This window comes from Macaca nemestrina, chromosome 2, assembly GCF_043159975.1.
Source record: "Macaca nemestrina isolate mMacNem1 chromosome 2, mMacNem.hap1, whole genome shotgun sequence".
In the NCBI taxonomy this organism is placed as follows: Eukaryota; Metazoa; Chordata; class Mammalia; order Primates; family Cercopithecidae; genus Macaca; species Macaca nemestrina.
The window spans coordinates 185,137,664-185,149,645 of NC_092126.1; the positions used below are offsets into that span (position 1 = coordinate 185,137,664).

Consider the following 11,982-nt stretch of genomic DNA (forward strand, 5'->3'; position numbering starts at 1 on the left):
GCCTTTAAGACTGTTGTTACAGCTTTTCACCACAGAAGTGATTTTGACTTGTTAAGAGTGGACAGGTTAAGAAACTCCCAGGAATATCAGGTTAGTTTCAACCTTTCAATACAGCCCAAATGGAGTAAATGTGTTTGGGACAATATTTGCGACCATGCCTGCCTTGAGTACATTTCTTTTAAAATTAATTGTAAAGTATCAGACAACACATTACCTAGGATTTAATGGAGAGCTTTTCTGGGGTAAGTTTAAAGAAGTTGTTTGAGAAATGCTGGAGAGATCACTATACTTTTAGATTTGTCATTTACATCCTCACAGTAACTTTGAACTACTTATGCAAATGACAACAAATAATGTTAATCTGTAGTGATTTCCTTGTGTGTTACGCTGAATTGTAAAAATTTTATTTCGTTTTCCTAACTTTGGATATAACTGGCAAGGCATGATTGTGTTAGGACGAAAGAGTAATTTTCTGGAAATTCTTGGCAATGCGTTGATTTGTTCTTTAATGACATTAAATTATCACAAACTAGCCTTTAGGCTAGTTTAATTCAGATAATAAAAATAACGAAAAGTTATAAATATGAGTCTGTGTTTCTATGTATATCTGTATGTATATGTAGAACATCTAAATATGTATAGAAATAGAAATTGTTCAAATAAAAAATGGAGAAATATTATGGTTTTTTTTTTTTTTTTGAGATGGAATCTCACACTGTCACCCCAGCTGGAGTGCAATGGCACAATCTTGGCTCACTGCAACCTCCGCCTCCTGGGTTCAAGTGATTCTTCTGCCTCAGCCTCCTGAGTAGCTGGGGTTACAGTCGCCTGCCACCATGTCCGGTAATTTTTTGTATTTTTAGTAGAGACAGGGTTTCACTATATTGGCCAGGCTGGTCTCGAACTCCTGACCTCATGATCCACCTGCCTCGGCCTCCCAAAGTGCTAGGATTACAGGCGTGAGCCACTGCACCCGGCCTATGGTTTTAAAAATATACAAAATGTCAGACAACTAAATAATTTGTAATATATTTTTAATGCTATTATAATATAATGTAATACTGTAATATAATGTAATACTGTAACATAATGTAAATGTAAATTACATTTCATACCAGCAGAATCCATATATAACAAAATAATGTACAAACTTAAGCTTTGAACTTTTTTCTATTAGAGTTATACTACCTAAAAAATTATAACTATTTTTTTCTTTCACAACTGGTACATTATGAATATAAAATACACTAAGATTTTATTAAAGCCTACAATTATTATATCTATTTAAAGTATTAAAAAACCAATAATACATATTTTTTGATGTTATTTTAAATATTCTCAGCAAAATTAAAGTGAAGAAGTAGAAATAAAATCTCAGTATTTTAAAAATGAGAATGATTAAGAATTATTTGATGTTAGTTTGAAAATTTGTAAGTAGTCAATAATAACTTAATAATCAATTAATTAATAACAATAATTAATAATCAATAATAAGTTTGCCAATTTATAAAACCAAAAACTCTATTTTCAGCTTTTAATTAGGCTACAAGGAGATGTTCAATATTTCATGTTTCTCTTAATATGAAAGATACATGAGATGAAATTAAATTGGCTAGTCTTTGAAAGGATTCTAAGTTTTTTCTGATTTTCAAATCTAATATTTAGAAGTAAAATCACTTTATACAGTAACTTTTTACAGTATCCTTGATAATTCTATAGACATAGATATTACCCACTACATTTAGGTATGAAAGATTAAAATGACCTTATTAGTATCATAACATTAAGGGTGAAGCTAAAATTAATAGGACAGGTTTTCTCCTTTCCCAACCAATAACTTAGCTGATTGATTCAGCTATTTTTTAAAGGCAGTATTTTTCAAAGGCAGTAACTTTCATGATTAGTAACGGTGTTTTTGCTAATTTGTTTTAAAGAAATGTGTGTCTTCTACCTTCTATATTTTGTATTTGTTTAACTTTTGGAGATCTATTCAATTGCATTGAATTTAGTTTTGAAGTTTTCCAAGAATATTTAATTTGTTATTATTTACATGGTCTTTTTTTCTATAACCATAATAATTTACTAAAAGGTTATTAGAATTAGGATTAATATTAATATGTTGTTAGAAATTAATACAGTTCAGCAGAATACTTATGTAAGGAAATTATACTTTTATTTAATAACAGTTTAAGAAAAATTAACAAGTTTGCCAATTTATAAAACCAAAAACTCTATTTTCAGCTTTTAATTAGGCTACAGGGAGATGTCCAATATTTGAGGTTTCTCTTAATATGAAAGATACATGAGATGAAATTAAATTGGCTAGTCTTTGAAAGGATTCTAAGTTTTTTCTGATTTTCAAATCTAATATTTAGAAGTAAAATGGTAATTCATTCAAGTCAACAGTGGAGGTAAAAACATAACCCACTTTCCCTTGAATCAAAAGATGTTTACAGTAGCATGCTTGCTGCTGCAGAGTCTTTTGTGGTTGCCACTCTAATTACATGTTTTTCACATCAAAGTCTTCAAAAGTAATACAGGTACAAATTGACTCAATAACTATTTGTTGGGTAAAGGAATTCAAGAAGGTTTCTGTGTATGGAAAAAATGTATGTAAAATACAAGTGATATCTTTGTTAGAGATGTTCTACTTCGGCTGAATACAGAGCAGCCTGTCTCCCTATATTACTGGATCTTATCTTGAAATTATAGGCACCAAGCAAATGATGCTATAGGGAATGTGTAGCACTAACATTTTAATTAAAATACAAAATGATAATCTGCATTGGGGTAGAGTTAAGGATTTGATGAGTTCCAATTATATTAGTAATAACATTTTCATTTGATAACCAGATAACTGGGTAATTAAAAACACGTAATTAAAGCAAAGTCAAATCCTAATTTATAAAGGCAATGAAAACGAAAGAGCATAGTAAAACTCCATTAAAAAGTAGTCGCTGCACCATTATGAATGAGATACATTTTTATCAATATCTTATAAAGCAAATAGAGGTTGAATCCTGTCATATGTTTATGTGTTAAAATACTAGAAGACCATATGATAAAGTCCCAAATCATAAACACAATACAAAATCCCCATGAGTTGTTTTTGCCAATCCAAAGCCATTGTGAATAGACATAGGATGAAGCACAATGTTGGAAGATGACGAAGAATCACTGTACAAAGCTTCAAAGATTGAGGTCAGAATCTAGCCTAGTAACTCAGAAACAATTAATTGCAGAGTGCAGGCATATTATATTTTTGTTACCTGCATTGTTACTGCATTTCTCATCTGAAATAGGCAGGTTCTAAATGATTCTGAAAGTAGGCAGAATCATTTAAATGTAGTCCAATTTGGAGCCCAGTATGAAGGGTGGTGGGGATGAAGGTACCGTGGTTTTTGAGAGAGGAAAGGCCCAAATGTGCATTAACAATCATGAAGAAAGGGACTGGTTCAAGCAGGAGCCTTTATCCAAGAGTTCAAGGACAGATGGGAATTGAATTTTCTCTGGTAGACTTGATTGGCAAGGGTGAAGAAGGCTGCTCAGCTGAGAAAACAGCACATGGCCTAATTATATCCACAACACAGGGATTTTTCAGTCCTCTCCTTAAAAACGAACTCTTCCTTGCATCTATGAAGCAACGTGAATCCTATCATTAACACTTCTTTCTTTGTTGCTGACAAAAATTAACTCCTAAACCCACCAACAGAGCTTGAAATGTCACAGTTCCCTTTAGAGGGACACAGACCTCTTCCTCCTCCTGGTAAAATCTTCTGCATGAATGAAGGTGGAGAGAGCCTTAGTGAGGTGACTATCTGATGTCTCGGTGCTACTCCCAAAGTCATAGTTTTTCAGGCAAGGGCACAAGCAGTGGACAATAGCCCGGCGGATGTAGCTGTCGAAGATATAGTAAATGAAAGGGTTGACACAGCTGTTGGCAAATGCCAAGGGTCCACTCACCTCCATACCAAGCTGAAGAATGGCTGAGGGAAAATGGCGTTCTTGCTGCAACCCAGAGACAATGGCCAGGAGCTTGAAAGTATTGAAGGGCAGCCAGGAGACAAGAAAGGCTGCCACGACGATAAAGATGATCTTTATAGATTTCTTCAGCTTTTTGTTGTGCTTTCCTGACTGCTGGTAATGGGCACACAGCTTCCTTGCAATGCAACAGTAGCAGGTCACAATGCTCAACAAAGGGACAAAAAAGGTGAAAATTAAGGCCACCAGGGACCATATGAGTTTAAGTGGAGTTGCCTTTTTCTCTGCACAGTATGGCTTATCATCAATCAGTGTGAGCTCCCTGGATAGAAGAGTAGGCAACCCCAGCAGGCAGGAGATAAACCAGATGCTGGCACAGACTACATATGCACAGTCTGTCCTTCTGAATTTCCTGGATACGACTGGGCACACAATGGCCAGGTAGCGGTCAACACTCATGCAAGTGAGCAGGAAGACACTGCAGTGCATATTGACGGAGATCATGTAGGAGCTCCCTTTGCACAGGAAGGAGCCCGTCCTCCACAGTCCTAAAGATGCTTCTTTATCCACCCAGAGAGGCAACGTGACAAGGAAAATGAAGTCAGAGAAAGCCAGATTGATGATAAAGATGTCGATCAGTCTTCGGCTGCCGGGTTTGAAATGCAACGCTCCCATGAGAACAAGGTTCCCCAGCACTCCAGTCAGGAACACAGCTGTGTAAAAGACTGGAAGGAAGACAGAGGTGTAAGGAACATGGGAATGGGTCTCCCTGATGTCCGGGTTTGGGCTCGTAGCATAGTAATAATCCAAATAAACTGAAGTTTCTTCTGGGTCCATCACCAAAGAGCAGGTGCCAAATCTGGTGAGTTTCCTCACCTATGATGTTTTTGTGTAAATTTTAGAAACCTCAAGGGAGCTTCTTTTATACAGTACCTGCCTCTTTCTCTATTTTTTCCCCTCCCTTTAAAGATCTTGGACAAACATGAAAGCCGAGATTAAAAAATGCAGTTTCTGCCAATCCTCAGAAAGGGCCCACAAGGAGCACCACTCTGATTGGTGTTGGTTGGTTGTGGTTGTGGTTTTTTTTTATTTGCATTTGCTCGTGAAACTGAGATGCTTTTTGAGTTCTTTTTTCAAGATATTCAATTTATTTCTTTAAGGCCAGTAATTAAGAAGTGAATTAACTTGATTTTTTCACTTCCTTTAAAGACCTCCTTTGCTTTTGACACTGAAATTTATTTTGATCTAGCCTTCTGTTTCACATAGAAGATACTGTTCTACTTTTAGAATTGTAAGGCAATGATGATGTATTCTTTTTATTTACTTTGTTGGTGAAATAGGAAGAAAACTAGTCTTTCATTTGTGTAAAGAGTGAATGAAAATTTTCCCAAATCATACCAGTCTACAACTAGGTCAAACAACATGGTTCCAATTAGGGCATGAGAATCTCCCCATCTATTTAGCTCTTTCATTTCACATGTAATCAATTCTGTTTCATAAGTTTTAAAAAATCCCCCAAAGACTGGGACCACATTTTGTGCTCTTATTATTATTATTTAAAAATTTCCACTACAACTAGCATAGCATCTTGCACATAGTTGGTGCTTTGGAGATGGTAGTTTATTAGGTTTGATTGAGAACATTCTTTTTGTTATCCAGCATAACTAGCAGAAATGAATTCACTGGGGTCTAACTTCAGGTATTGTTGTTATTTATGTAACTTACAAACACAGGTTTAAAAATCTCAAATTGCTATTTTTACCCTCCTATCTGCTATTGTAATTCAACCAGTGAAGTTCCCTTTTGTTAAGAGTTAACATCATTGATTTGGAGATTTTCTTCCTATTAACCCTCAAATATGCTTCATCAGACTCTGGATCCCCTCTGATCTTCTCTTCATTACACCACACCTTTGTAGCAGTGATTTTTTTTTAGCTTCTGAGCCATGGCCTTCTGGTACCTCCACACATGAGTGAACATTACTTTTGGAATTGCTGATTACTGATCTGGCAACAGATAGACCTATAAGTGACATCATAATGGAGGTGCCAGCATGGACACTATAAAAGGGAAGATTTTTTGGTACATTTAAAACACTTGGGGAAAAGGCTAAAACAGAAAGAATTCTATCACATTTTCCTCTCATATGTTTCCTTTTATATTATGATGACCATAGTAAAACATAACACATTTTGAAACGGACCCCATTTATTTCAGCTCTTTACTGGCCAAAGTGACTCAAGGTTCTCTTGCACTCTCCTCTTCTCCTATCTGATTTAATCTTCAGAATTCTAGTTTCAGGTTGGTACTGCTATTCATAGAAAAATGTATGTTTGCAGATGAAAATATAGTCATTAAACATTTGAAGTCCTTTCTTAAGTTGTTTTTTCATTTGTTTGTTTAATTTTTGAGGCAGGGTCTCACTAGGGTGTCACTTTGTCACCCAGGCTGGAGTTCAGTGTTTTGAACACAGCTCACTGCCAGGCCCATGCAATCCTCCCACCTCAACCTCCTGAGTAGCGAAGACTACAGGCATGCACCACCATGCCGGACTAATTTTTGCATTTTTTGTAGAGATGGGTTTTCACCATGTTGCCCATGCTGGTCAGGAACCCCTGAGCTCAAGCGATCTCCCCATCTTGGCTTCCCAAAATGCTGGGATTACAGGCATGGGTCACCAAGCCTGGCCCTGCTGAAATGTTATTTCTTCAGTAATTAGTATATTAAAAAGAATCATCCCGCTGGTTGTTCTTCCTCCTTCCCTCTTCCTCCTGATAAGACGCAGTGTCACCTGCGTCTTAGGCAAGTAAGCTGAGGTCAGGGAAGGTTGAAGGCTCCTCTGACCTGGGACGGTCCCAGAAGTCACTCTGGAGTTGATTTGTGGGCCTGAGCCTCCCTTCTCCTGTGTCCCTGGCTGCTGTGCGCAATTCATTTAATTTCATGGAGGGCATATTCTTTACTAAATATAGACTACAGATCAGAGAAACTAATTAACCACTTTGACATTTCTGGGACAGAAATCTTTCCCACTGGGTAAGCTTTAATTATTTAATAGAATCATTCATTTTGTCAAAAATTGGAGTAGGACAATATTTACTCGAAAAAGATTAATAGGGTAATATAGAATATTTAAACACATCATCTTTATCTGTGTGCCTGTGTGTTAAAGTACTAATCATGTCTATTCTTTAGGTGTACTGAAATTTTAATATTAGAACGTTGTACCCTAGAACCATAAATTCTTTTGGCATTTGAGAAAATAAGGTTGATTCTGGGTCTAAGGTTTTTCTACTTCTGTTTTTTTAATCCTTTGACATGTCTCAAGAATTCTACCTAAAGATATTATAAAATGGAAAAAGAGTTCATGCTCATACTGTAGAGGAAAATATTTGGCTGCACATTCATTCTGTATCCCTTACATTTTTTTTTCATATTTCAAAAGTTGCTGGACTGCCGAGGTAAACTATCTCAAATCCGATTTCCTCAGCAAACTATTGAGGCAGTTGTAGATAAAATCGTTTGCTTTATCATATATGGCCACTTTGAAGTATGGTATTTAATGGTAGAATGCTACAGTGTGAGAATACCCACCGTCGATCAACAGTATCTTGGTACCCAAATCAGAAAACAAATTAAATGTTTTAAGCCAAAAACAGGCACATAGCATAGTGCCAGTCTTTTAGTACCTCAGAGTGCAATGCTAGTACAAGACAGAATCCACAATAAAGCTGGTTAAAGTGGGGTTGTAAATAAGCTGGTACAACGGTCAGTTTTAGGACTTTGAGTGTTCTTTCAAATAAACATGAAGATACTAACAATAAAATAGACACCTACACATAGATCAAAACTCAAAAGCAACACTGGGTTCCATAAATATATGAAAAGTCAGTGTAAACAGAGTGATGGCAAAAACAAAAAAAATAGAATAAGATGTAAGTATTGGTAACTGAATTAGAGCATATATGCCATTTCTCAGAAAATAACGCTCAACTTTCCTCCCTGACTCCTGGCAGAAATAACTGCTTCTTCCTTTGTATTTCCTAAGAACTTTAAAAATACTGGTTACAAAGTACTTGTCTCATTTCACACTGTTAATTATCTTTGTATCTGACCCCGCAGCTGATAATGAGCAACCTGAAGGAAGAATCCGTTTGTTATCTCTGGACTGGCCTCCAGCATACAGACGTTACCCAACTAAAGTTCTTTTTGGACTCTTAAAAAAGCCATTGTTTTGAATTTGTGAATGTCAGATAGTATTACCCAGATTAGAGTCATCAGGGACACCTGCTAAGCTGTAGATTGCCAAACCCTATTCTAGATGTCTTCAGTCAGAATTACTGGGGAAGAAGTCTAGGACTTTGTATTTAAAAAGCATTCCAGGTGATTCTCATACACACTAAAGTTTAGAATCACTGTTCTAATTCACGTAAGTTAACCAACATTATATATTATGTTTTGTTATTATTTTGACTAACTTTTTAAAAAGACTTAAAAGTTACCTCAAAATTTGAAATTTGTGGAAGTCTTTCAGTCTGAATATCACAAAATTTGAGGAATGAATTTAGATTTCTAGGCCCTACTTATTCCATGTTCCAATTCCTGAGTTATGCTCAGAACTGGTTCAGGTGTTGAAGATGAAGACAAAGAAAGGTTTTCTCTACTGAAACGTCTGCTCAAGTGGATCCATTATTATTTGCTGTGGCTTGCAGCCTCTGCTTCACCAGCAGGCTGAAGATTTCATAATAGAGCCACCCCAATTAGGCTTATTGAACTTATGATTCTATTACTTCGGCCTCTTCCCTATCAACCACCGTATCAGGTGGAGACTCATCAGATTACATGCGTATAGCACAGAAGAAAGAAATCCCTGGATAAAAAGCCTTTGACTCACACATGCTCTGCTGATATGTCCCAGAATAAATGGCAAAGAACGTGAAGCAACTAATTATTTCTCATTAATCGTATCAAACAGTGTCATTATATATTCACTTGTTAGGTACATTATCTTGTTCATTTCTTACAAGTACCATCAAGTGCAAAGTCAAATGGTTAAGTTTAAGAAAACTGATAATACTGTTTATACTCTAGGAGTTTATTTTTATTTTTAAATTCTCAGTTACTTGGAGAATTTAGTGCTATATAATTTAATATCACATCATGCCAAATTAAGGGGCATGTATTCACTATTAGGAGGGTACCCACTTAATTTACTGGGTTATTTCCCTTGGTAACTAACACTTATATAGATAGAAATGATGTTACTATTCTAGGAATATATACTTTAGGTTTCTTCATAATAGTAGATTTAATCTGAATTTAGGTTGTGCATAACAAAAATTGTGTTTATTTATGTTGGTGTCCTTGGCATCCACCAGAGTGTCTGGCAAGCAATAGATGGTCAATAAATGACTGTAGATCTGGGATGAATCATGCTTGAATTCTGAGTTATTTCCGAAGAGTAAGGACTTTTCACAAACTTCTTAGACAACTTCCATTTTCTATTTGATCCTGGGATTGTCACATCATAAACTAATATGAAGAGATGTTTCTAAGTTAATGCAGCATATTTTTTTGTCAACTTATGCTAATGTTTTCACTTAGCACATCTTGTTGAATCAGAAGCAACTTGCAAACCAACAAATGTGAAAAATATCACTACCATGGACTCATAATAAGTATGATGGATAGTGATGAGAAGAGGACTCTCTCAATGAAGACTCAAGTTTATTAATAATTAAATTAATTTATTACATTAGTTTCTTATCTGCAATAAAGATTTTTTTGAAAAGATATATTTGGGAGGTCCACAATTCATACTCATAACTCTATACTAATAAATGTCAATTAGAAGAAATCACAAAAGTTTCCTTCCATAATTTTACCTTCATAATTACTGTTAATGTTTGAAATAGCAAGGGCTTTTTATTGGTATCTTTTCTAATCAGAATGCACATAGTCTTCCTCCTTTTCCTTGGCAAACTACAATTGCCACTATCTCTGCTTCTAGTACATTGCCTAGGCTTGAGGGATAGGGTATATAAATTCTGCAATGAAACTCTAATGCTGTGGATCTATGAAACACTATATTTTGTAGTTGCATTATTCTTCTTCCAGTAGAATTATAAACTGTAAAATTTTAGAGTGTAAAATTGTAAAGTGATATTAATGATCATTAGTACGACTGTTTTACTAATGAGGACCCTGGGGTCCATAAAGGAGTCATTAACCAAAGATCCATTGATAATTTTTAAATAAAGGATAATTTAAACTTAAACTCCTCATTTACATATGGCTCATTCACTGTCTTTCAGGAGCATGGACATCTAAAAATTATAATTTTTTTTTTTTACTATATGTGGCACTTTACTGGAACTGCTAAAAAAAAAAAGGAGACATTTTAGATGCATTTTTCTATTTGCCTTGATCTTGATTCTGTTATTATTCTACAGTGAATGGGTGCAAGGAAATTCAAAGATAGGTACATTTTTAAAAATGGTTTTTGATTGGAACCCAGAATTGTACATATTCCCATTTTCTTCCTTTCTGAAGTTCATAAGGAAAACAACCAGGAAAAAAATTACATGAAAAAACATAATGTAAATATATCTTATAATGTAGATACAACTTTTAATTCCTAAAAATGTGCAATTAAAAATAAAATAATATGAAATGTATTGGGGAATTTGGTATTGATGGAAATTCTAGTGTGAAGGGTTGTTTCATAAGTACATAGTAAAAACAAGTTACAACATCTGAGTATCTAGATTTTCAGTTATCGGTTTTATTTTAAATGCGCTATAACTATAATGCCTTCCTGTGGAAAGTAGAACCATCTTTAACAAGTTAAGCTAGATGCCTCATTTAACTTTGCTTTTAAACCTAAATTCCATAATCTCCACATGGTTGCACAAAATCATCTTTCATATTTGTGAAAATATGAGGCTAGCTACCGTTTCTCAAACAGCAGAGTAAGAAGCAGAAGTAGAAATTTAGCTCCATTAATTAATTAAGGATTTATTTTACCTACTCATACAACAAACAAGCATAAATAGAAATTAGGAAACACCAAAGATGCAGCGATAAACCAGAAATACGGTTGTGTGGTTGGTGAAACTGGGTGTGAAGAGGCCGTTCAGGTCCTCTCTCAGGGTGATCGAAACCACAAACACGTAGACACCTCCAGGTTTACACTAGGTTGGTCAGTGAAATGCATCCTGAGTGTTTTCTAGGCATTCTGAAGACTTGAAGGGTGCAAGTATCATCCTCCTTTGCAGGTCTTCCCAGAAACATCCACCTCCTGAGTCATGACGACTTGTGTATGATACGAACCCAGGCCTGGGAATCTACTGAACAGGGCTAAACAAGGATGCCCAAAATACTAGCCCTGGCAAATCTTTCCTAGTCATTTGGTGGTCAGTCCAGAGCTTCTCAAACCTGCTGAAGCGAGCAGAAACACCTATCTCTATAAATGGCTTATCTCCATTTAGGGGTAGCCTCTAGGGTTAATCTAGGAGCTTTAAAAGCTGTTTGTCTTTTTCGTCCTTTTTTCCCGGTCGCTGCTCGATGAATGGGTGCAGGGAGCAGGTCCACGCCTGCTCCCTGCGTGCCTTTTCGCCATGCCTCCAAAAATTGAGGAAATCAAGGACTTTCTGCTCACAGCCCGACAAAGGATGCCAAATCAGTCAAGATCAAGAAAAATAAGGACAATGTGAAGTTTAAAGTTCGATGCGGCAGATATCTTTATACCCTGGTCACCAGTGACAAAGAGAAGGCAGAGAAAGTGAAGCAGTCCCTGTCTCCTACTTTGGCACTGAAGGAGCTGAAATGAACCAGCCACACTGACTGGAACTGTATTAGAATACAAAAACAAAAACAAAACAAAACAAAACAAAACAAAAAGCTGTTTTCACTAAGCTTACTCAAATATTGTAGACGTTCAACGAATATTTGCAAACACTAATAATTTAATGATTCTTTCCTAAGCCTCAGGTCCTGTGCTGG

The 11,982-nt window shown here is 35.7% G+C and overlaps 1 protein-coding gene and 1 pseudogene across 1 annotated transcript; one reads left to right on the plus strand and one right to left on the minus strand.

Moving 5' to 3' along the window:
- Window positions 1-1,470: 1,470 nt before the first annotated feature.
- Window positions 1,471-4,924, minus strand: LOC105477452 (G protein-coupled receptor 15). Its single transcript, XM_011733955.2, has one exon. The coding sequence runs from the start codon at window positions 4,816-4,818 to the stop codon at window positions 3,736-3,738; it is 1,083 nt and encodes a 360-aa protein (XP_011732257.1). The 5' UTR covers window positions 4,819-4,924; the 3' UTR covers window positions 1,471-3,735.
- Window positions 4,925-5,044: 120 nt separating this feature from the next.
- LOC139362084 (large ribosomal subunit protein eL38 pseudogene) lies at window positions 5,045-11,880 on the plus strand (annotated as a pseudogene).
- Window positions 11,881-11,982: the final 102 nt, after the last annotated feature.